Genomic DNA, 25,519 nt, shown 5'->3' with positions numbered 1-25,519 from the left:
GTGTTGATGGTTGCCTGTGATAGAGGTTGTGTACAGGTCTCCGGTTCAGACTGAAACAACCCAATAAAATGTTCTCTCTATTCACTTACCTGGGAAATGTTTTTCTTTGTCTTTTTAGAGGCAAACAGCTCCAGAGATGCATGCTGTCTTTATCTTAGGAGAACTGTAATGTATAGGATGCTGACTGGCCATAGAGCCCAGAAGCAGTAAAGAAACTTCATTTGGTCCAGTTTGTGCTGAGTTCAGGACAACATTCTGATAAGAAGCTATCACTAGGCTACTCCACTTGCCCTAATTTAATCCAAATCTGCTCTAGAATTTCTTTCATTATTTTCCAAGTGATGCTGGCTTGTACTGGGAGCAAAGTGTCTTTGGCACTTCCAAGGTCTGGTACAAATCTGGCAAGGTGACTTCTTACAGATTTTTTTTTCTTGTTTTGTAGGACTGAGTGAGAATCTATCTCTAGATAAGGCTATCTCTGTCTATCTATCTGAATATATCCCTAATGATAGGGATGTTTGATGTCTTCATTTGAGTTGACCAGTTTCTCCAACATGACATTTTACAAGGGCTGAGAATATGAGAACTTCATGTTCATCGTCATCTTCTTCAATATCTCTTCATGAGATACTGGCTGAACATTCAATTAAAATATTGTTCACATAGTCACAAATGCTGCTATGACCTTTTTCAGACTAAACAGATCCATAAGGATGTCCATGTCTAAATTTCAACTTCTTTCCTGTCTTCTACATGAGATTTACAAATGTGTCTGCTTGTAACTTGGTCAGTTCTAAGCTGTTCATTTTTGTCTCTGCTGTTTCTTATCTGTGCATTCCTATTTGGTGAATTAATCTTACTTAATTGCACTGAGATTTGTGAGATTCATACAGGTTTTTACAGGTAATGGAAACAACTTTTGATCATAAAATCAATCTGTGAAGAATGATTCTACGCAGTACTTTAGCATTGGCTATTTCTCTTGTCTGTTTCTTATATGCTGTTTCTCACACAGGTAGCTAACTGGTTTTCCTCTTGTGTTTTTTTCTTTCATCTAGCTGCTGGACCATGTGATTAGTTTTGTGTAATGACCTGAGTTTAGAATTTTAATGATGAAATAGTTTTTCACTAAGTTACAGTTGATGCTAGTTTCAACCTTTGTTTTCTTTGGCCACTTCCTGTATTCATTTTAATAACTGTCTTAACTCTGATTTGAGGTCCTCAAGCTCTATTTATGTTACAATATTTTCTTGCAGTAATTAAGTTTCTAAGAAGTCCTGTGTATGTTGGATTGTGGAGTATCTAGATTCATAAATAAAAAGCAAGTAAATGAGCTTTGTATTTAATTAATTGAAATGCATAGCTTCATGTATTTCTTAAACATGTAAATACTGTTTATTTTCTCAGATATTTCCTCCTGCATTGAGTATGTGCTCACACATTGCAGTAATTTGGGACCTTAATTTACAAGACACAGTTTAAGACCCAAAGATAAACATTGAAAACAAATGCATACCAGTAGTAGATCTGGTTAGCTGAAGTTTATTAAAAAGTAGATGAAAAGTTGAGGAGACATCAACAGCAAAGATGAGGCTTTCACCAGAGCTCTATTTTACTAGTCCAACTGCAGAAAACAAAGATGATGTGCTCTTTTCTTCTCCTTTTCAAGTATGCAAAAACTAAGATGAAAATTTAAGTCAATTTTAGGGAAAGAAGTGTGTCATAATTCAGTGTTTTTGCTTTTTCTTAGCATGGATCCCATTGCATATGCACAGTTGAAGAGGCAAGCTGGGAACCAGGATTTTAAAAATGGAAATTACTCTTTGGCCATCAAAAACTATGATGAAGCTCTACAAATGCTTGGTTATTTAATGCAATGGGTCCCGTAAGTATTCTTGAGTTATGAGATGTAAACCATAAGACAAGCCTGAAATATGTAAATATGTACAGTTGCACAGTTAATTCAAGACACTTATTTTTTGACCTAACACTTGATTTTCTTGTATCTTTTTTCACACTCTTTAGTGTACCAGTTTTAGAGTTATTCTATTCCTTATATATATATGAGAGATAATTAGTGACTTGAATCTGAACATTTTTACATAAACGTCATTTATAAATTAGTGCAATTAAAGCTGAAATTAATTTTCCATAAGCTGCAGTGGTTTCTCTTAAATTACTTCTGTTTCTTAGCTGACATGTTGTGGATTAATCCTGCTGTGATTTTGCCGTGTCCTAGCATCTTGTTACATGAATCATCTGATTATCTGTAAAATAATTCATGCAGGTTATTCTGTTCTTATAACTTGGTCATTTTCAGTATTCTGAGACTTGTTAAAAATAATTTTTCAGCAGAAGATTCCTTTGGGTATTTCTTTCCAGATGCTTTTCATCAGTAAACTATTTAATCATTAATAACATTACCTATTATGTTGCGTGTTATGGTCACTATTAAATATTAATTACCACTGTATATTAACACTGCTATTAACCTAATTTAACACCAACCACTCATTTGTTTTAAATGTGTATTTTTCTATTGACTTCACCAAGAGGTAATATACAGTAATTTCACGAATACAAGCTCAGTAATTTGACAAAAATTTTGGTGGAAACCCGGAAGTGCGGCTAATACTCGGGGGAGGCTAATATGTGAATAATTTTCTGACATTTACAACCCCAGACGTGCCAGCCAGGGCGCTGAGCCAAGCACCTGCCAGTAAAAATCGGCATTCCGCGATTATTACAGTGTTACTCTGTTGCCCTGGCTCCCTGCAGGCAGCACGGGGGGCGGGGAGAGAGGCAGGAGAGCTCTCTTCCCTCCTCTGCCGCAGCCCAGGGGAGAGACAGGGGGACCCTGCGCCGCCATTGCCGCGGCCCGGGGAGGAGGGGGGGGGCCCGCGCCGCCATTGCCGTGGCTCCGGGAGCCGACGGGAGCCCCGCGCCGCCATTGCCGCAGCTCAGGGAGGAGGGGGGATGCTCCATGCCCGGCCAGTGCCGTGCCGTGAGCGGGGCGCTCTCTCCGTGCCCGACCGGCACTGCGCCGCGAGCGGAGCGCTCTCTCCGTGCCCGGCTGGCGCCACGCCGCGAACGGGGCGCTCTCTCCGTGCCCGGCCAGCGCCGCGGCGGGAGCGGGGCCGGGGCGAGCGAACTCAGAGGCGGCGGCCAGCCCTGAGCGGCACCACCGAGCTGGGCCACCTGGCCCCGTCAGCAGCCCCTAGCGGGCCGAGCCTGCACAGCCTTAGTTTAGCCAGTAAACCCCCCGCCATGCCGCGGTTCTGTTAGTATTTGGCAAATTTGTTGCACGCGGGTCCTCGCTGCGAACGACAGAGCGGCTTATATTCAGGTGCGGCTTACTTATGGACAAAGAACGAAATATTTGCCAATACCCAGAGATGCGGCTTATACTCAGTGCGGCTTGTATTCGTGAATTTACTGTACTAAAATGCATTGAGGTTGTTTTTTGGTGACCAAAATGTGTTTAGTACTCCTTCCATCCCACATTTTCCATTCATTTGTCTGTTTTCCCCCATTCCTGGCTGCTGGCTTTCACTGATTCATATGTAGGTGTATTGAGGGGATCTGAACTTTTACTAAATCCTCATACTTCATTATTCCAGTGGCTTGACTTTCTTCTAGGTTATCACCATGGGTATCACTATGGTATCATTAGGATGTCTCTAAGACATTTCATAGCTGATATTCAAATATTTATCTTTATTATATACAACTACGTTTTTTACCTCTAATTTTGTCAGGTGGGAGATATGTGTAGTTTTTTAGTTTATGCATATCACTATCTATAAAGTATGATCCTTTTCAAGTGAATAAACAGTAATGCTAAAACCATATCTTTAGGTGCTCACGGGACATAACTGTGTTGTGCAACAAGTCAACTGTCTTGTATTGCCTGGGCAAATGGAAGGATTCAATAGTTTTAGCCCACCAAAGCTTACAGTGGGATCCAGAGTATGTTAAGGTATTCATATGCTTAAACTGGCAGTTTTTGCATGCCTTCCTTGTTTTTTGTGGGTTTTGTTGTTGTTGTTGTTTGGTTTTTTTGTTGTTATTTTTAAAAATTTAATAATGGTGTCATTATCTTCATTTTATTGTGTTTTTGCTTTGGGCCAAGATGAGTAAATACAGCATAAAATTCCAGAATCAGTGTTTGATTCTATACATAAGCATCAGAATCACGGCTGTAATAGTATTTTTTATGAAATGAAGCAGCTCCCTTTTGCACCAGGAGATGCTGATTCTCTCTGGGTCCCAATGCTTTCAAGAAATGTAACAATCAATATCCCAAACAAGGGTTACATGTTAATAAGTCTCCACTTCCTGGGAGTTGTACTTGGTGATCAAGGTCATACTGTATTTCCAGTGGACAGAACAACACACTGCACTTGGCTTGTGATTAAATACATGTTGATGAAGTACACCTTGACTCAAATAGCAATCTGTTAGAAATAAGTAGGAGTTGTATAGTATTTATGATGTGAAGTCATACACTTGGATTGGCTTTTATGTACAATAAACATTCTTCTGGTCTAACCACTTAAGACTCCCAGAGCCTTTAGAAGAATGTTTTCTTGTTTAGATACAGTAAAATTGCATCGAAATGCCCATTTAACTTGTGCTGTTTTGCAACATGCCAGTTACCTGATTTGAACAAGTTAACTCCACAGTGATTCTGAGCTGATTCAGGGTGAATATAAACATATTCAGGTACTATTGGCTGAAGAATATAGGCATTGTGGGAAATACTGCAAAATGCAGTGATGTGGAAACATAAATACATATTCTGGATGTTGTGGCAATAAAACCTGCCAGTCTTATGCAGAGGAGGTTAACATACAGGTGCTGAAAGTATGTCTTTCTTCCTGCAATTATTTTCCAAGCTTTGAATTTCAGTATTTCACTTTTAGTATCTGTGTCACCTTCTCAAGGCGTGGTGACCTGGTTCAGGCCCGGCACGGTGACCCAACCACAGGGCCACTCGGTCCAAATGCTCCTGACACCAACGTGGTGGAAAGCAAATGGCGTTTATTGAGGGGTCACAAGGGTTTTTATAGCTTGGGTAGTTAGTGTCACTTCCTCTTGCTTACGTCAGCTAGGTGCAGCCAGGTACAGGGCAAAGGTCTGACTGCAGAGGGGTGTGTCCTAGTTGACTGTACAGCACGATATCTTCCGCACGCATGTCCCTAACTCTCTACATATCTGTGATAATATCAGTAGTATATTGTGAATTTCAAGGGATTAGAATAATATAGTTTATTTCACTTTTTATTTTTTTATCTGTGTATGAGAAATAGTACTACGTGTCATATTTATAATATAATGAAAGAATTTACAAAAAAACCCTCTTTTTTTGGTAGTAAACATCTCTGAATATTTTCCCAACGTATTTTTTTCTCCTTTTTTCTTTTTTTTTTTTTTTTTTCAGGCTTATTATAGAGCTGGCCACTCATTCATCATGTTATCAGAGTCTTATGAGGCAGTTTCTATGTTCCATCGAGGTCTGGTTCTCCTGAATTCTTCTGCACATCAATCTCAGATTGCTGAGTTTGTAGCAGGAATCTTCATAAGTGTTAATGGAACTCAAATTAAGACCTTAATTTTTCTAAGAGCCTTTCAGTAGTGATGAAGGCACTTAGTAGCACGTCCTTTGTGAGATAATCCTTTGTTCCTTTAGTGCCTCAGGCCTGTTTGAGGATTATGAATATATTAAGGATGTGGTGAATTTGGTCCGGTTTGTATACAGCAGACACCAACAATCTCAGAATACTGCAGGGGAGTGAGTTGTCTCACAGGAAAATGTCAATTATGGAATAGTTAGAAAAGCCCAGAATTTAACTTTAGGATCAGAGATTTGGAGCTCTAGATCCCAGAGGCTTTAAGTGAGTTTTGTCCAGACCACCCTACTTTTCTTTTAACCAGGTAGATTTCAAATAATTGGAAGATAGACTGTTTAAACTTTTTTACAGTGAAGTGTATTTCAGTGTGGAGGACTTTCCCTCAACTAGTAATGGACAGCAATGAAAAGAGGAAATGTGGCCTTTCTGTGACATTGTATAGGTTCTTTTTCAGCAATATCCATTGTCTGTCTCCCTGCTCTCTCCTTAGTCTCTCCTCCTGTATTTGTTTTTTAGTCTGTTTAAATGCTTTGTATGATGGGCCTACAGGCATGCCAGGAGATTTCAGGTTGTGCTTCTGCTGCCTTTTCTTGAACCTGTAGCCCCATGTTAAGGTCCTTGACTAGTTGTTGCAGAGGCAGTAGCTGGTTGATCTGTAAGTGGAAAGAAGTGCCATGAGGTTTACAATGCCTTGGGGCTTTGAGGTGTTTCTTGAGAGCAGGGATTAATTTTCCCCCTTCTTTAATGAAGTCTGGCCACTGATAAACAGGGTACTGAATCAGTTGGATGACCAGCATTTCTTAAGACCCCACTGGGCAATTCCCTGGGTATTAACCAGTGCTAAAATTATTGCTGTGCAATGAAGTAATTTAGTTGGATGCTCCAACCTTTGAAGTGCTGTATATACCAAATAGTTTTCTCTATTGTTTATTCTTGCAGATGAACAAATCTTGCCACCAAATTTCCACCCTGTGTATGAGTATATTTTCAGTGCACATTTTGATGCACTGATTTGGCAAGCAGTGATAGAGAGGCTGGCCCAGAGAGGGAAGTGGCAGGTAAGTGTGTCACTGTGTCGATGCGTCACCATGTCACCTCCCACTGCATGTTGGGCACTCATATCTTACCACTTCAGCATAAGTTCGTGTTACTTTTAAAAGCCCAAACTGTGAATATGTATTTCTACCTGGTTCAAATGTCTTGATTTTTAAGACTTGTGAAAATGCTTTTAGTGATAAATAATTTCTGAAACTCAGTTTTGAAAGGGATATGATGGACTTGAAATCCTGCTTGTCTCTTGCTGCTGTCTGTTGTTTCTCTTACAGTACCACATAGAGTCACTATTCAATAATATTCAAATTAGAAGGGAAAAATACAAATTTATTTGTGGTCCTTTTAACTTTTCCTTCTGACAAGCTGGATATTTGAAACTGTCTGTGAAAGACCCACAATAAGGGAGCATATCAGTGGAGGTACTTGATTGTTGAACAAAAACAGATAAATTAGAAAAATCAGAAGGTGGACCATGTGAAATTATTTTAGTCCTCTCTTAAGTAACTGTGGAAAAAATTGATCATTGTCACAGTTACACCTGTATGGAGTGTTGGTGGTGAGGTGCTGGCAGTAGGGGCAGCGGGGCGCCTGTGAAAGGTCGCCAGAGCTGTACCATTTCCAACTGGCTCCAACAGCCCTGTTCTAGGGCATGGCTCAGCCTAGGTGGTGGTGCCTCAGAGCAAGGGTTTTTAAAAAAGGGCCAAGCCCTGCCTGGGAGAGTGAGGGGGAAAGAGTGAGAGAAACAGCCCTGCGAACCCCAGGGGAGCCGACTGTCGCAGGCAAAATAGAAGCTTCAGTTGAGGTTTATCAGAGAAGCCCTACTGTTGAGTCATAAGATTCAGACAAGACCCACTTGCTTCCTAAACTCCTCAGAGAGGTGCCTGGGTGTGGTGGGACCCAATCCTACTTGTGGACATGGTGAATGATTTGTGTTTAAAAGATAATATATGTGTAACTGAGCCTTTATATGACTTTGTCCCACAGGATTAAGGATGGCAAACCAAATATATCTATATGAATAAAATAACTTACTTAAATTTATTATAATGATCAGACTGAAATACTTTATCAGAACTATTTACTACATATAATAAATTAAATTGTAGTACATTAACTACATATAGTTATAACAGTCAGTAAATATTATATAATATTATATGCGCTATATAATAGTGTATTATTTATTGAAGCAATATTGAAGCAATATTGAAGCATTGGTATTTGTAGTGGTTTTGGTTCACCAATTTGAAATTTCCCTGCTGTGAGATAGGATTAGGAGGAAGGCAAAACAGGTTCAGCTTTAAATGGTACAAAGAAGAACTTTATTACTAGAAATGATAAGGAAAAAAAAACCCCTCACAATAAAACTTTTAGAACACTCCCCCTCCCCCGACACACTTCCTTTTCTTTCATACTGACAATGTGCAGAAAAACAATCAGTCAGCTGACCATCTTTTTAAAAATAGTTTTTCACCAATTCACTTGGAAGAGGAGACTTCTCTCTTCAGTCTATGGAGATTTCTACACAAGAAAACAGTTTTCTTATGGCCTTGATGCTCGATGTCACAGTGATCAGCCCCCTGCTCCCTTCTCCCTTCTCATCTTCCCTGGGGAGCCACAGGGGTCTTCATCTCCTCTTTATTCAAACTCATGGGATCACAGCCATTTTAATATCTACTCTGACACCAATGCCTCTGCTCATATTTACAGTTAGAACATTCTATCCACCCCATAATTTCTTTATTTGTTATAGGGAAACAAGAGTCTCTTCTCCATAGCATAAAAAATAGAAAACTCTCCTTCTTTGCTCATCTGGGACTTCACTCTTCCTTTTGTCTGACCTCGGTATAACTTTGGGATTGATGGGTCAGGCTGGTCTCAGCATTCTTCAAGACCATAAGCAGTGTGACCCTCCTTTCTCTACCCATCACTGATACCCTTTGCAAATAAGGTAAAGTTCAAGCTGTTTTACTACCACTTAACGTAGAGTATTCTGCTTAGGCAGAGCAGCTTGTGGAGAGACCATGAAGGGGCAGGCTTCTGACAGTAACCACAGCTTTTGGAGGACCCACACTGGAGCTGTGGACTCACTGGAGCCCCACATTCCCCATCCAAGCCCCTACTCTGGGCTGGGATATCTTTCACTAGATCAGATTGCTTGAAGGCCAGCCCAACCTGACCTTCAGTACTCTTAAGGATGGGTCAGCTATCCTCTTAAGAGCTTCACTGAGCAGCTTTTTCCAGTGCCTCACCTCCTGTATCATAAAAATTTTTTTCCGTACATCCAATGTGAATATACTCTCGGGTTAAAACTGTTGCCTATTGTCCTGTCACAAAGGCCTTGTTAGAAAGTCTTTTTTCTAAGCCCTCTTTTTATATTGACCTTATTGCAGTAAGTTTTCCCTGAAACCTCCAGGGTGAATAACCCCAATTTTCTCAGCCTTTCGTCACAGAAGAGTTGCTCCATCCTGCTAATGATTTTTATGGTCCTCCTCTGGCCTCATTCCAACAGGTCCATATCTTTTCTGTACTGGGGACGCAAGAGCTCAATGTAACATTCCAGGTTGGTCTCAGCGGAGCAGAGAGGTAGAATTACCGCTCTTGACCTGCTGACCATGCTGCTTTTCATGCAGCTCAGGATATGTTTGTTTTCTGGGCTACAAACACACACTGTGACTTTTATCCTGTTTTTCATCCATCATTATCACACAGGTCCTTCTTCCTCAGTCTATACTGATACTGGAGATTGCCCTGACCCAGGCGAAGGACCTTACAGTAATTTCACAACCATAAGGCGCATCGGACTATAAGGCGCACCCCCCGGGAGTCGGCAAATTTCGCAACTTTGTACATCATATAAGGCGCACCGGACTATAAGGTGCACTTTTTTTTTGCAGCAAAGATCCAGCCCCAGTTTCCCCCGTGCGGTTGCTGGCCAAGGCCCCGCCTCAACCTGGCAGCCATGGGCCCCCAGGCCCGCCTATACCTGGCAGGGCCGGGCTATGCCCACCGCTGCTTCTTGCGGCGTCCCTGGGGCTGGGGCATGCCTGCCGGGGCGCTGCAGGCCCCCGAGCCCGCCTGTACCTGCAGGAGAGGCGCCGCGGGCCCCCAGGCCCCCCTGCACCTGGCAGCCCTGGCCCCACAGCCCGGCCTCCACCTGGCAGCTGCTGCCCCACGGCCCCGCCTCCACCTGGCAGCCGTGGCCCTGCCGGCTCTCCCCGCAGCTCGCGGCTCACACTTCTGGGTTGGCGAATTTCCGAACTTTTGCCCATATATAAGGCGCACTGGACTATAAGGTGCACTTCTTGTTTCGGGCAAAAATTTTAGTCAAAAGGGCGCGCCTTATAGTCGTGAAATTACTCTTGGTCTTGCTGGACTTCCTGGGATTCCAATGGGCCTGCTCCTCAAGCCTGTCAGAGTCCCTCTGGATATCATCCCTCCCCTTGGGCATTATCAACTGCATCAGTCAGCTTGGTGCCATCTGCAAACTTCCTGAGTGATTGAGGCCACCCCGCAAACCCACTGGCGATGTTATTCATGAAGAGAGTGGTCGCAGTATAGGCACTTGAGGGACACCACTCACTACTGGTTTCTGCTTGGACACGAAGCCATTGACTACAGCTCTTTGCATGCAGCCATTCTGCCCATTCTTTATCCATCCAACATCCATTCATTAAACTGATATTGCTTCAATTTAGAGCTGTACCTGTTGTGGGACACTGTACCGAAGGCCTTAGAGAAGTCCAGGTAGATGGCATTCATAGTCCTTCCGTTGTCTTCTTGTGAAGCTAGGTGGATTTTCAAGGAACAAGACAAAGTTTTTTAGAGAAACTGATAAAATGGAAGAAAGCAGAAGAATATACAGTATTCATTTCTTGCTTTCTGCTTGGGATGTTGATGTTAGCTGGGCAGTCTTGTCCCCAATGTAAAGGTCCATTCCTAAAGCAAAGGGTTACTTCCAAGCACTGGAAGTATTCTAAGTATTGGAGAATTTTTTAGGGCCTAACCTTTTTAGCATGGTTTTTATTTCTGTGGAAACTTTAATCACTTCTAACTTCCTACACTCCACTGTATATTACATTAATTAAGTTGAAAATTAGAAATGAAGATTCAGTTGTGATATTACAGAAAGATCTGAAATACTGTTAACCTGTGTTGGCTTTCTGACAAGACCTGATAAAGTAATGAAAAACATAGTTTTAAGTGTGCTTATAAGAGCATTAATGTTTGGGGTATTTTTTCAGTCTTGTCTGTTGTTGTTGTCTGAGAAGCAAGAATTGCCCCATAATCTCAGAGTTTGCCAGGTATCTCTGAAGAATCTCTTTGAGGTAAGTTCATATTTTTTATTTTTTCCTTGTATCTACAGTAGTTTCACGAATACAAGCCGCACGGATTATAAGCCGCACTTCCGGTGCCTCGACAATGTTGCTGTCTTTGTCAATAGATAAGCCGCACCCCGAATATTAGCCGCACTTTCGTTCGTCACGAGAATCCGTGCGCAGCTTTCACAAATTGGCCAATTAGTAACAGGATCGCAGCTTAGCGGGCTTTACTGGCTCGGGGCGGGGCCAGGAAGGCTCGGCCCGCTCATGGTTGCCGACGGGGCCGGGTAGCCCAGCTCAGCGCCACGGCTCGGCGGGGCTGGCCGGGTGGTGCTGCCGCCGCCGCCGCCGGGCTCGCTGGCCCCCCTCTCCCGTCAGCACCGCCCCGCTGCCGCGTTCGCTAGCCCTGCCGGCGGGCTGCCGCCGCCCGGCTCGCCGGCCGCGCCGCGTTCCCTAGCCCTGCCGGCGGGCTGCCGCCGCCGCCGCCCGGCTCGCCGGCCGCGCCGCGTTCCCTAGCCCTGCCGGCGGGCTGCCGCCGCCGCCGCCCGGCTCGCCGGCCGCGCCGCGTTCCCTAGCCCTGCCGGCGGGCTGCCGCCGCCCGGCTCGGCGGCCGCGCCGCGCCGCGTTCCCTAGCCCTGCCGGCGGCCTGCCGCTGCCCGGCTCGCTGGCCGCGCCGTGTTCCCTAGCCCTGCCGGCGGCCTGCCGCCGCCCGGCTCGCTGGCCGTGCCGCGTTCCCTAGCCCTGCTGGCGGCCTGCCGCCGCCCGGCTCAGCGGCCGCGCCGCGCCACGTTCCCTAGCCCTGCCGGCGGCCTGCCGCCGCCCGGCTCGGCGGCCGCGCCGCGCCGCGTTCCCTAGCCCTGCCGGCGGCCTGCCGCCGCCGCCGCCCGGCTCGCTGGCCGCGCCGCGTTCCCTAGCCCTGCCGGCGGCCTGCCGCCGCCCGGCTCGCTGGCCGCACCGCGTTCCCTAGCCCTGCCGGCGGCCTGCCGCCGCCCGACTTGCTGGCCGCGCCGCGTTCCCTAGCCCTGCCGGCGGCCTGCCGCCGCCCGGCTCGCTGGCCGCGCCGCGTTCCCTAGCCCTGCCGGCGGCCTGCCGCCGCCCGGCTCGCTGGCCGCGCCGCGTTCCCTAGCCCTGCCGGCGGCCTGCCACCGCCGCCGCCCGGCTCGCTGGCCGCGCCGCGTTCCCTAGCCCTGCCGGCAGCCTGCCGCCGCCCGGCTCGCCGGCCGTGCCGTGTCGCGTTCCCTAGCCCTGCCGGCGGCCTGCCACCGCCGCCGCCCGGCTCGCTGGCCGCGCCGCGTTCCCTAGCCCTGCCGGCAGCCTGCCGCCGCCCGGCTCGCCGGCCGTGCCGCGCCGCGTTCCCTAGCCCTGCCGGCGGGCCAGCCACTGCCGCCGCTGGCAGGCATGCCGGCCGCCTCGCCGCTGCGTTTACGTACTCGCCCTGCCGGCGGGCCAGGCACTGCCGCCCCTGCCAGGCTCGCCGGCCGCCCCCTCCCGTCTGCACCGCCGCCGCGTTTCCTCGCCCTGGCTGGCACTGCAGGCCCCCGCACCGCTGGGCTCCCCCACGCTGCTGGCCCCGATTCTGCTGGTCTTCCCCCGCTGCCAGGCAGCCCCACCCGCCGGCCTTCCTGCTTCTGCCATGCTCCCCTGCACTGCTAGCCCCAGTTCTCCTGGGCTCCCCCGCCCTGCTGGCCCGGGCTCTGCCGCCCCCCCTGCCCCGCCCTGCTGGCTCAGGCTCTGCCGCCCGCCCCCACACTGCTGGCCCCGCCTCTGCCAGGCTTTCCCACCTCAGCCGGGGCCGGCCGGGCTCCAGCTTGGCTTGGGGCTGCCGCGGGCTCTCACTTCCGTGTTGGCAGCTTTTAGAATTTTGTTAATGTATTAGCCGCCCCGGAATATTGGCCGCACTTCCGGGTTTCCACCAAAATTTTGGTCAAATTGGTGCGGCTTGTATTCGTGAAATTACTGTATTTCTTTATTTCCTGATAATTTTAGTAAGAGATTTGAACCAAGAAAAATAAATTGAAAAATAATTCATGGATGCTATATGATTATACTTAATCAACTATTTGAAAATTTAACTTCAGTAATGTGATATTTCTGAATGCAATTTAGTATTTCCAAGGTACAGTAAATTCATGAATACAAGCCGCACTGAGTATAAGCCGCATCTCTGGGTGTTGGCAAATATTTCGGTTTTTGTCCATAAATAAGCCGCACCCGAATATAAGCCGCTCTGTTGTTCGCAGCGAGGACCCGCGTGCAATTAGTAACAGAACTGCGGGAGGGCGGGGTTTACTGGCTGAGCTAAGGCTGTGCAGGCTCGGCCCGCTAGGGGCTGCTGACGGGGCCAGGTGGCCCAGCCCAGTGCTGCTGCTCGGGGCTGGCCGCCGCTGCCACTGGGCTCGGTCACCCTGGGTCGGCGCTGCCCCACAGTGGCAGGCAGGGATGGAGCTTCCCCCGCTCCTACGGCAGCGGCGGCGGGCGGGGACGGAGCTTTCCCGCGCCCGTGGCGCCGGCGGCGGGCGCGGACAAAGCACCCCGCCTCCTCCCCGGGCCGCGGCAATGGCTGCGCGGGGCTCCTGTTGGCTCCCCGAGACACGGCAATGGCGGTGCGCGCTTCCACCCGCCTCCCCGGGCCGCGGCAATGGCGGCGCAGGGCCCCCGTTGGCTCCCCGAACCGCGGCAATGGCGGCGCAGGGCTCCCGTCGGCTCCCCGGGCCGCGGCAATGACGGCGCGCCCCCCCTCCGTCCTCCCCGGGCTGCGGCAATGGCGGCGCAGGGCCCCTGTCGGCTCCCCGAACCACGGCAATGGCGGCACCCCCCCCCCCGCCCCCCTCCCCTGGGCTGCGGCAGAGGAGGGAAGAAGAGAGCTCTCCTGCCTCTCTCCCCGCCCCCTGTGCTGCCTGCAGGGAGCCAGGGCAACACAGTAACACTGTAACAATCGCGGAATGCCGGCTTTTACTGGCAGGTGCTTGGCTCCGCACTCTGGCTGGCACGTCTGGGGTTGTAAATGTCAGAAAATTATTCACATATTAGCTGTCCCCGACTATTAGCTGCACTTCCGGGTTTCCACCAAAATTTTTGTCAAAGTGCTGCGGCTTGTATTCGTGAAATTACTGTACATTAGTATTATGAAGGTGTAGCTGGACACTGTCTATGAACCAGCTGGGAGTTCACCAGCTCTGTAGTTCAGGAGCAGCCAGTGTCCATAGCAGTGATATACCAGCTTTCTGAAGGCGTCTTGAAATGTTTGTGAGAAATGGAGAAATTCCATTGGGCTTTACCATAGAGTCCTAGAATGATTCAGGTTGGAAGGGATGTTAAAGATTGTCTAATTCCAACCCCCTGCCATGGGCATGGACACCTTCCACTAGACCAGGTTACTCAAAGCCTCATCCAGCCTGGCTTTGAGCACTGCCAGGAATGGGGCACCCACAGCTTCTCTGGGCAACCTGCTCCAGTGCCTTACCACCCTCACAGTAAAGAATTTCTATATTTCTTAAAGTTTCTTTCCTGACAAGAACTTTAGAAGATGTTAGCCTTAGGCTACACAGTACTTCTGCTTGGCATTAACTGGCTGGCTAGTTAAGGTTTGTTGGTGTGTGAGTGCAAGACTCACAAGCTGAGAGCAAAATGCTTCTGTTTACTGCAGAATTAAGACAGTACTTATACACTTAATGTGAAAATTATTGTTCAGTCCTTCCATGCAACCCGGTTGCAGGCCTGTAATAAATCCATTGGCCTGACAGTTCATTAATTTCCTCAAAGTTTGCAGGCTTTGAAAAAATAGGATGCCTCTCCTGTTCTGAGGCAGTGTGTACTTTCTCTCATGCTTCCCAGGAATTTTCCTTGTTTTCAGGCTTTGCTGTTTCTCACAAAGGTTTAAGTCATATTGGTAGAATATACTAGAATTTGCAATTTGGCTGTTACAGTCCTGGTGCTACTTCGATCATGAAAATTTCAAACTGGTGCTTTTTCTATAATTGGGTTTCAGTTACAGTAATTTCATGACCATAAGGCGCACCGGACTATAAGGTGCACCCCCGGGAGCCGGCAAATTTCACAACTTTGTAGATCATATAAGGCGCACCGGACTATAAGGCACACTTTTTTTTTGCAGCGAGAATCCGTGCCGTGCAAAACAAAGTATCAAAGTAGTAACGCCTCCGTGCCCGTGATTCTCCCGGCGCTTGGGGCTGCCCCCTGCCTCCCTGCCAGAGCTGCTCCCACCCCCCGCCTCTCTGCCAGTGCTGCTCCCGGTGCCTGGGGCCGCCCCCCGCCTCTCTACCAGCACTGCTCCCGCCCCCCACCTCTCTGCCAGCACTGCTCCCGCCCCCCGCCTCTCTGCTAGCGCTGCTCCTGGCGCTTCGGGCTGCCCCTTGCCTCCCTGCCAGCGCTGCTCCCGTCCCCTGCCTCTCTACAGTGCTGCTCCTGACCCCTGCCTTTCTGCCAGCACTGCTCCTGCCCCTCGCCTCCCTGCTAGCACTGCTCCCGCCCCCCGCCTCTCCGCCAGCAGTGCTCCTGCCCCCACCTCCCTGCTAACGCTGCACCCGGTGCCTGGGGCCGCCCCCCGCCTCCCTGTCAGCGCTGCTCCTGGCGCTTGGTGCTGCCCCCTGCCTCCCTGCCAGTGCTGCCCCCAACTCCCCGCCTCTCTGCCAGCAGTGCTCCTGCCCCCCGCCTCCCTGCTAGCGCTGCTCCCAGTGCCTGCGGCCGCCCGCCGCCTCTCTGCCAACGCAGCTCCCGCCGCCCGCCTCTCTGCCAGCACTGCTCCCGTCCCCCACCTCCCTGCCAGAGCTGCTCCCGCCCCCCACCTCTCTGCCACCGCTGTTCCTGGTGCTTGGGGCTGCCCCCTGCCTCCCTGCTAGTGCTGCCCTGAACTCCCCACCTCCCTACCAGTGCTGCCCCCAACTCCCCGCCTCTCTAGCAGCGCTGCTCCCGCCCACTGCCTCTCTGCCAGAGCTGCTCCCGCCCACCGCCTCCCTGCCAGCACTGCTCCTGACCCCCGCCTCTCTGCCAGCGCTGCTCCTGGTGCTTGGGGCTGCCCCCTGCCTCCCTGCCAGTGTTGCCCCCATCTCCCCACCTCTCTGCCAGCACTGCTCCTGCCCCTCATCTCCCTGCTAACGCTGCTCCCGGTGCCTGGGGCCGCCCCATGCCTCTCTTCCAGCGCTGCTCCCGCCTCCCGCCTCTCTGCCAGCAGTGCTCCTGTCCCCCACCTCCCTGCTAGCGCTGTTCCTGGTGCCTGGGGCCACCCCCTGCCTCTCTGCCGGCGCTGCTCCCGCCTCCCACCTCTCTACCAGTGCTGCCCCCAACTCCCCACCTCTTTACCAGCGCTGCTCCCACCTTCCTGCCAGTGCTGCCCCCAACTCCCCGCCTCCCTGCCAGTGCTGCTCCCACCCCCCGCCTCGCTGCCAGCACTGCTCCCACCCCCCGCCTCTCTACCAGCGCTGCTCCTGCCCCCCGCCTCTCTGCCAGCACTGCTTCTGCCCCCACCTCCCTGTTAGCACTGTTCCCAGTACCTGGGGCCAGCGCTGCTCCCGCCCCCCGCCTCCCTGCCAGCGCTGCTCCTGGCGCTTGGTGCTGCCCCCTGCCTCCTTGCTAGTGCTGCCCCGAACTCCCCACCTCCCTGCCAGTGCTGCCCCCAACTCCCCGCCTCCCTGCCAGCGCTGCTCCCGCCCCCCGCCTCTCTACCAGCGCTGCTCCCACCCCCCGCCTCCCTGCTAGCGCTGCTCCCGGTGCATGGGGCCGCCCCCACCTCCCTGCCCGTGCTGCTCCCGCTCTCCACCTCCTTGCCCGCGCTGTTCTCAGCACCTGGGCTGCCCTCAACCGCCCTTCCATCACTACTCGGTGCTCCCACAGCGCCGCCCCCCCTCGCGACTCTCACTTCCGCCTTGGAAAATGTTCCAATTTTGTACATTATCTATGGCGCATTGGACTATGAGGCGCACTTCCAGCTTCGGGACAAAATTTTCGTCTATAGGGTGTGCCTTATAGTCGTGAAATTATTGTAGATGCCTGACAGAGTGAGCAGAAGTAATTATGAGGGTAATGCAAGGGAAATAAATTCATATCTCTTCACAGGCTTGTTTTTCAAGATAGTAGAAGAATTAGGGAATGGATATATGAAAGAATGTCTTGGTTGGGTATCATTAGGCAGGTGTGGTGTGCCAGTGCTGGCACAGTACCTTCACACTGGCAATGAAGTGTGACAACATAGCAGAAGACCCATGGAGAGTGTCTTAGCAAAGTATCTTCCAGCAAAGCAAAATGCCTCATTGAGACAGGAAAAATGGGCAGGCTTTACAAAATAATGTGGCCCTTTTTTTGTTGAATTGGCCCAAGCAATCTTACCTACTCTAGTGGGTTTGTTGTATACATGGAAAGCTGAAAGAATCATGATGAAAAATCCCTAAGTACCAATTCTCCCTTGCGAAAATTAGAAAATGTGGCTTTCTGACAATTTGAACTTCCCCTGCTGCTACATTCTCCCTGTAATCTGTTGTATTTTGATTTGATAATTGTGCTCAAAGTGTAATTCTTACCAGTCAAAATTTGGCATGAGGTATTGGAAAAAAAACTATTCATAAATGATGGAAGCATGTGTGAAGACTGCTATTTGAAATGATGACAGCACAAATGGAGAAGTTTTGTCTAAACACTGTTTCTGACTACCTCCTCATATCCTGATCTTTCTGGCATATTGTCTCAATTTCCGTCTGAGATTCCTCTGTACACCTCCACAGTATCCTATATCATAGGATATACCCCTTATAGACTGTGCTTCATGTTCATTTAGTCCTTGCTAAGAACATACTTTTAAAGTTCAGCTGACTTCTGCTCAGACTGTGTGCTTTTTCAGAATCCCAGAATCATCAAGGTTGGAAGAGACCTTCATGATCAACCCAGCACCACCATAATCATCCCTAAACCCCAAATGGAACATCCAGATGCTTCTTGAACACTTCCAGAGATGGTGACCCCACCATCTCCCTGGGCAACTTATTCCAGTGCTGACCACTCTTTCAATCAAATTTTTTCCCTAATATCTGATCTGAACCTCTGCTGACGCAAAGTCCTTTCTTCTCCTTTTGCCTGTGAGATGATGAAAGAGACCAGCCCCCAGTTTGCTGCAACCTCCTTTCAGGAAACTGTAGAGAGCAGTGAGGTCTCTCCTCAGCCTCCTTTTTTCCAGGCTAAACAATCCCAGTTCCTTCAGCATCTCCTCATCAGACTTGTGCTCCAAATCTTTCACCAGCTCCATTGCCTTTTTGTGGACATACTCCAGCACCACAATGTTTCTCCTGTAGTGAGTGGCCCAGAACAGAACACAGGACTTGTGGTGTGGCCTTACCAGCGCCAAATGCAGATGAACCATTGCCACCATAGTGTGGACCAGGCCACACTATTCCTGACATCAGTTTGTTGGGAGTGAGTCCACCAGAGGAGGCCACCAAGATGATTAGAGGAATGGAGTACCTCTCCTGTGAGGAAAGGCTAAGAGAATTATAATTGTTCAACCTGGAAAAGAGAAGGCCTTGTGGTGACTGAATTGTGGCCTTCCAGTACCTGAAAGGAGCCCTCTAGAAAGATGGTGAGAGACTTTTTATAAGAGCATGTGACAGGACAAGGGGGATGGATTCAGATTGAAAGACAGTAGGTTTAGATTAGATACCAGAAAGAAATTCTTAACTCAGAAGGTGCTGAAGCACTGGAACAGGCTGCCCAGAGAAGTTGTGGATACCCTGTCCCTGGAAGTGTTTGAGGTTGAATGGAGTTCTGAGAAGTCTGGTGTAGTGAAAGGTGTTCCTGCCTGCGGCAGAGGGTTGAAACTAGATGGTATTTAAGGTCCTGTCCAACCCAAGCTGTTCTGTGAAAGTCCATGAAATAAATAGTTCCATTTTACTGTGGCTATGTCTTGGTTGTTGTTCTACTGATTCTTGTCATGAGAATATGGAAAATAGCAGAAAAGAAATGCTTTTTGTGTATGTAAAAATAATGTGTTGTAATTGTTCTCTTTTCTACCAGACTTCTGAGTTGTGTGGTCATGGTGAGAAGCTTCAGGAAGTAGCAGAGTTAGTGAAGTGGCTGATGTCCATTGGAGTGCAGGCTGAGTCCATCGGACTGTATCCGCTGCATGCTGTTATCAGACTGTGTATCAAAGCAAGTGAGTGACATCTGCAACTAAAATGAAGCAATGCTGGCTTTTATCAGAGAACTGACAGCTAGACCTTTTTTTAATTAAAAATAATGTCCCAACAGCTAAGGTTAGATCATCTGGGTATAATCTTGCACATGCCAATAAAGCACTCTTTTAGAAATGTTGTAAACACTCTCTTTGATCACCCATGCCTGATAGTGGTGGAAACTTAATATAATTGTTCTTTTCAGTGTTTTGAAGCAAAAGTGTGATTGATATGGGTCTTTTGTAACCTGAATGTATCAGCTTTAAAAAAGGTACAGTGTTTCTTTCCACCATCTCAGTGTGGTGCAACTGTTTCATTGTACATAGTAGAGTCACAAATCAACCTTAGAATTGCATCTTGTCACTCCAAAGGGGAAAAAACCTCAGGATCTGTTTCTTTAAGTGTGCTTTTTTATCATTTCAGCAAAGAACCATCTCTTCAGATGGTTACTGACTTGAAGGCCAGAGCTGAAGGATAGGATTAACCAGAAAGACAGAGATGGACAGACTCTGCTCCATATTGTGACCTCTTCCAGTGAATATGCACAGAAACGCAGTAAATACATTTTTTGTGAGTGTGTGTATGTATTGTTTTGTTTTCATATAGAAAAATCTATAATAGAAGAAAGTTTCAGACCCTGGTGTTAGCTATTTCATGCTAAGGAACAAATTGAGAAAGTGTCTGAATGTAGAATTGTAGTGTGGCAAGTGATATTTAAATATTCCAAGAATTCCTTTTTTAATTTGTATGCCTGATGTGTGACTATTTTTTTACTCACAAGTATGCTGCAGTTTTTAGAATCATAGAAGTTACCTTTTAAATTCTGATGTGCCCTTAAAATCACATTAGACCACCTGGGGGCCTGAAGCAAAGAGTTTTAAATCTGAGAGCAAATGCTGTGAGATGAACATTCCTAAAAACAATTTTGAGTCAAAATTGGGAACATAATGGGAATTAATTTGCCATAGACATGCTCAAAGAAACAAGAATTTTCAGACATTTATATATACTATAGCATCCAACATTTTTTTATAGACACTCCCAAAAACCTGCCCAATTGATTGCATTATGGTATTTTGTTCCTCTTAATTACCAACAGAACATCTCAACTATCTTTTTTTTTAAATGACTAACCCAAGTTTTATCCAGTTCAACAATGCTTTATTAGATTTACTGTCCTGGTTAGACAGTTACTATTGACTAAGTTTCCTGGGGTGTATAAAGCTGAAGTGCCTCCTTTACTGCACCTGCAAGTTTTCTGCAGTGTATAGGCCTTTGAATCTTAACTCTCTTAAGATATCTTTCTTGTCCTATAGCATTTAATTAATCTCTAGTTATAGGAGAGCATTAAATAATCCTTTATTGAATTTTGCTCTTCAACAATTGATTAAGTTCTCTAAGGGTTATGGGTCCTTTGAGTTCCTTTTTGCAGGTTGGTGAGGTAATTTATCAGGGTTTTCTAATGACACTAAGCCAACACAGATCTAAATTAAAACCAGCTAAAATAACAGCTGAACATTCCTTAACTAAGTAAACATAGTTCATTGCAAAATTTTTAAAGGACCACAAAATTTCTGGCTAGCTAAGATACTGTCAGGCCTCTCCTGTTCTTTTAAATAAGTGATAATTAAAAGCCTAGGTAGCAGTGTGCCTTGTCAGAAGAGGAAAACTAAATGCTTTCCTTCTCAGTTTATGTGGGATTTCATTTTATGTTACCCTGGCTTTTTTCCTTGTATTTCTTACTCTGCCCACGAGGTGGCAACAGGAAACAAACATCAATGTCAAAGTAGCATCAGACTTTTGGATGCTTAAAGTTTATTTGGTAATATTCATATGGTATTTATTACATAGAGAGCACATATATTTTTAATATTTATTTATTTATGTTTATATGTTTATATTTATATATAATATTCAGAAACATATATCTTTATATGAATCTATTAAAGTTTATTTCTTTATATATATAATTAATATTATAAATCATAAAATCACAGAATAATTTAGTTTGGAAAAGGCCTCTGAGATCTTCAAGCCCAATCTTTGACTGATTTCCACCCTCTCAACTTATGCCACTGGAGGAATTTAGATTTTTTTAAAGTTAAAATTACGCTAGAAATTGTGCTAGGTAATTCGAAATAAAAAGGAAAACAGAAAAACCTCCTGAATAATATGAATTATTCTTCTTCTAATTTTTTACCATGTATTGCTTTAGGACAGACAGAAGATGTGATCATGCTCCTGAATTTTGGTATTGATCCCACTGTTCCAGATGCACGATCAAGATATGTCATAGATATCTTGAAAAAGAACAAAAAATTTGATGCTGTAAAAGAAGTCAGCAAGCACATTGAGAAACACACTTCCTCTGGGAGACAGACAGGTACTACATGCAGCGTGTGCTTTTCCTGTTTTAAAATTATAACCGTTAGGTACAAAATCATTTTATTTCAAATAAGTACTTGTGGGTATGTTTTATGTAAATTTTCCTCTGTGCTGTCACTGTAATCTCCTGCTAGTCAATAGTGAACATTTTGTCCTTGCTTGAAAGCAACTGATGTACAAGTGATGTTCAGATCAAGCTTGGCATAAATCAAAATTTTTAGGCTACAGCTCAGTTTTCAAATGTGTATTGTTTATAAGTTTATTGGAAAACATTGGGTTTCATTGTGCTTGCCTCTTACAGCTTCTGACAAAGAAATTCCCACAGGTTTTTTTTCTTTACCATGGATATCTCTGCTGTGGAGAAGGTTGTAGCACAGTCGTTCTCCATTTGAAGGTTAACACCAATATCTGTGGTAATAATGGCTTTGGATGGCATTTCGGGTTGCACTGTCTTTTGTGGCCAGGGTTTTTTTTTTTTTTTTTTTTTTTTTTTTTTTTTTTTTTTGTGTTTTTTGTCGATGCACAGCCTGCAACAGTTTTCTAAACTTAGTGCAAATAAGAGGCTGGACAATAAGCCTCTGCTTTAGAGGTAATCTTAGGTCAGTCCTTCTTTCTAAAAAGATGACCAACCTTATCTCTCTCTTTGTCCTAAGAGGTAAATCTACTGTTTTGTTTGATCTTTCATGTATTTGAATTTCTTAAAGCATTTAGGAAACCCAAGCCAAGTTTTTCTGTGTTTGTTTAAGGGCATTTATTGGACATTGTTTAAAATCTGCTATTTCCCATTACATAAATATCTCTTAAACTTGTAGATAGCATTTTGGTGTGGTGTATATTTTTGGCTTTGTTTTTTAGTTTTAAGAGGCCAAATACTTTCATCCAAAAAATTCGTTTATGGCTGTATTTTTTAAATGGCACTGGGGAATCAGACAAGCTCATTAAAAGTGTGTACTGCAAACATTACTGGGTTTAGTCATCTACTCTAAAAATTCTGAACAATTATATAATTGCAGCATTTTCCTGCCTGCATACAGAAGCTATTGCAGTTTTCAGCTTAATGAATTATGGTAGATAAAGTCATGGTTTGACGTCAGCTGCCAGCTAAGTACCAAGCAGCAGCTCACTCACTTTCCCCTCACTCCCATGGTGGGTTGAGATAAGAACAGTCTAAAAATTGAAATAAAGTAAATTACTACCACTCATATTATTATTATAATTATTATTATTATTGTTGTTGTTGTTAGGAAAAGGAGAGAGAGAGGAATAAAACCCAAGAAACACAAGTGATGGACAGTACAATTGCTCACACTTCACTAACCGATGCTCAACCCATCCTCAAGCAGAAATGGTCCTTTCATGACAATTCCCCATAGTTTATATAATGAACATGACATTCTGTGGTATGGAACATCCCTTTGGCCAGTTCAGACCAGCTGTCCCGGCCATATGCCCTCCCACCTTCTTGTGCACTCGCTCGCTGGCAGAGCATTGGATGTGGAGAAGTGCTTGTCTCAGGATAAGCCATGCTCAGCAGCAACCAAAACATTACTGTACTATGAACAGTATTCCCACTGTACATCCAAAGCATGGCACTGTACCATTTACTAAGAAGAAAAATAATTATCCCAGGCAAAACCAGGACAAGAGTGTATTTAATGAAAGTATCAAATTTCCTTTGGGATCAGAAATCCATCACAGGACTGGCGTTGGCAGTAAGAGTTTCAGCCATTTGTTTTTAATCTACCACTACACATTTCTTAGAGCCCTAGGATGTAATGCATTACAGTCTTGCCCTGAAAAAATGCTGGCAAGGAAGTGGATTTTCAGTTTCTGTAATGCTTTGCAGGAGAGCGTGAAAGTACCACAGCTGATACAGATTCTTTACAGGATGTTCTGGAACAGTTTGTCCAGTTCTACAGGTGTGAAAATGGAGCACAAAACAAAAATGTATTGAAGGAAGATGCAGTTAAACAGTTTCTCAAATGGCTGTCTTCTCTGAAAGGTGCAGTGAGTTCCCATGTCTCCTTTCACAAAACTTAATTGCTGTGAAAAATGTGTTTGGTGCTAACATAAACTTTATTGCTCTTTTACCCTTCCTTCTCTTATCTGTTTCTGTAACTTTTATGACTGGAACAATGTGCTTTTAATTATATTAAATGTTGTGGTTTGCACTTAGAACCAATGGAATATGCACAGAAATTCATGATGCATCAAAATGTTCAAACTTACTTGGCTGACAGCATAAGGATGGAAAGATATTTTACTGTTCCTTACTTTCAATTTAATGAGTTAATTATTCTGAAATTAGTTTACAATGAGGTGGATTTCATTATATGGCTTTGAGTGAGTTATCTTGTCTTGACTGTCTTGCAGAAATCCCTGAAGAAATCTCATGCAACATCTCCAGTGCCTGTGCTAACAGCTTCGTAAAACAGTTGCTGGGGAACCAAATGTGGCACAAAGTTTTGCAGCTCCTAACAAGGAAAGCCAGTGGGGAAAATCCCATCAGGTGGAGAACTTTTCAAAACCTGTAGTCTTTCAGATGTTGACATTGGCAACATTATCCAACAGTGTGGAAGATTGGATGCGCAAGTGCGCCTCATAAGATGCTTTCTTGAAAGAGGAGGTGAAAAGCAACGATATTAATGTGCTATAGAGATGCAGTATGTTATTTTACACATTGGGAGCAAGATAGTCTCAGAAATACCAACACATGGGGGTTTATTTGGCTCTGTATAAGTGAAGCAGCTTGTTGGAGTGCAGTGCATTGGCTTCATCTGCTGTGTGGGACATGGTGAAGCTAGTAAGGCTACATAGGTGGAAGATGTTTATAAATTGAAATTCGTCTGCTAGGGTTAGTAAAAGACCAAGGACTATTGTTTCTCCTGCACCTCTAGTTTCTTTTGGGCCTTAATTTCTCTGTCTTCAGATACAATATTATCCTGGTAGAAAGTGTAAACCACAGCCTTTGAGTTCAGTCTACTGTTATGCTACCAGTAATGGATGACCAGATGTCTTTCTTTTTTTAGCTAGTGTAGACATCATCATGCTTCTTGTTTTGCATGAACTTATTCCTAGGATCCCTCTGACATATTTAATTTAATCTTAAAGCTTGATGTTAGGTATAAGTTATGGACACATGGTCCTGTTGAAGCCTTTTGAATGCCAGAGGAGCGAGGAGGCCTCTTGTTTCAGTCACTGACTGACTGACTTGGAGAAGATCTGTTCTGGCCTTTGTGTCTTCGTGTCAGAACAGAAGGACTGGTTGCTCAGCTTAATGGGAGAGAAGGGGAAATGATGAAGATCTTAGTCAAAAAGTGTTTTACAGATACATGTAAAAAGCTGGCAAAAACCACCCCTGTCTCCTGCCTGGAAATCAGCGTCTGACTGCATCTATTCAGAGCTGTTGGTAGTTAGCAGATTGGTGTATTAGATTGAAACCCTAATATTTTCTTGTCCTCCACACCAGCTCTGCCTGATGGTATTGGAACCAGCTCTGAAATACCACTGAAAATATGTCTCAGAAAGAGTTATTTTGAAGTGGCATATTTGCTGCTGACCAAAGGGGCAGACCCTCGAAACTCTCTGTTGCACAAGGAGATACTCCTTTGCATGCTGCAGTTTTCATCTATTTAAATAATAAAGGTAAGGCTTTTGCTGTTGAAAACATCCCCATTCCTTACCTATGGGTTCGGCTGCTGCAGGCCAGAGTATACACACCAGTCTGTTCAGCTGATGTATTCTGCTTTGTGGCTGCTCTGGCTGGGACTGTGAGGAGAGGTAATGGAATCTCAGGTGACATGGGGAAATCAAGGAAGGTTCTTCTCTGAAGCTCTCTAAAATGAGTGCTGAGTGGGAATGAAGTGAACGGGGCATATGTTGCAAGACACAAAGGTAAAGTTAGAGCAATGGCAGCAGACTTTGAAGGAAATCCTGCAGTGGCATCTGAAAT

At 46.1% G+C, this 25,519-nt stretch overlaps 1 protein-coding gene across 1 annotated transcript in view; it reads left to right on the top strand.

The window, feature by feature from the left end:
- The window catches only part of TRANK1 (tetratricopeptide repeat and ankyrin repeat containing 1), a 61,756-nt gene that overhangs the window by 3,263 nt on the left and 32,974 nt on the right, over nucleotides 1-25,519 (top strand). The window contains 13 exon segments of the mRNA XM_033053418.2: nucleotides 1,751-1,885; nucleotides 3,859-3,979; nucleotides 5,444-5,516; nucleotides 6,573-6,691; nucleotides 10,931-11,014; nucleotides 19,025-19,163; nucleotides 19,606-19,737; nucleotides 21,398-21,565; nucleotides 23,414-23,569; nucleotides 23,941-24,068; nucleotides 24,070-24,193; nucleotides 25,037-25,147; nucleotides 25,150-25,212. Coding sequence (XP_032909309.1) covers nucleotides 1,751-1,885; nucleotides 3,859-3,979; nucleotides 5,444-5,516; nucleotides 6,573-6,691; nucleotides 10,931-11,014; nucleotides 19,025-19,163; nucleotides 19,606-19,737; nucleotides 21,398-21,565; nucleotides 23,414-23,569; nucleotides 23,941-24,068; nucleotides 24,070-24,193; nucleotides 25,037-25,147; nucleotides 25,150-25,212 — 1,553 coding nt within the window.

The sequence above is a fragment of the Catharus ustulatus genome, chromosome 1 (assembly GCF_009819885.2).
Source record: "Catharus ustulatus isolate bCatUst1 chromosome 1, bCatUst1.pri.v2, whole genome shotgun sequence".
Taxonomy (NCBI): domain Eukaryota; kingdom Metazoa; phylum Chordata; class Aves; order Passeriformes; family Turdidae; genus Catharus; species Catharus ustulatus.
The sequence above is the reverse complement of the archived record's forward strand: the minus strand, read 5'-3'. Positions and strand labels throughout refer to the sequence as shown.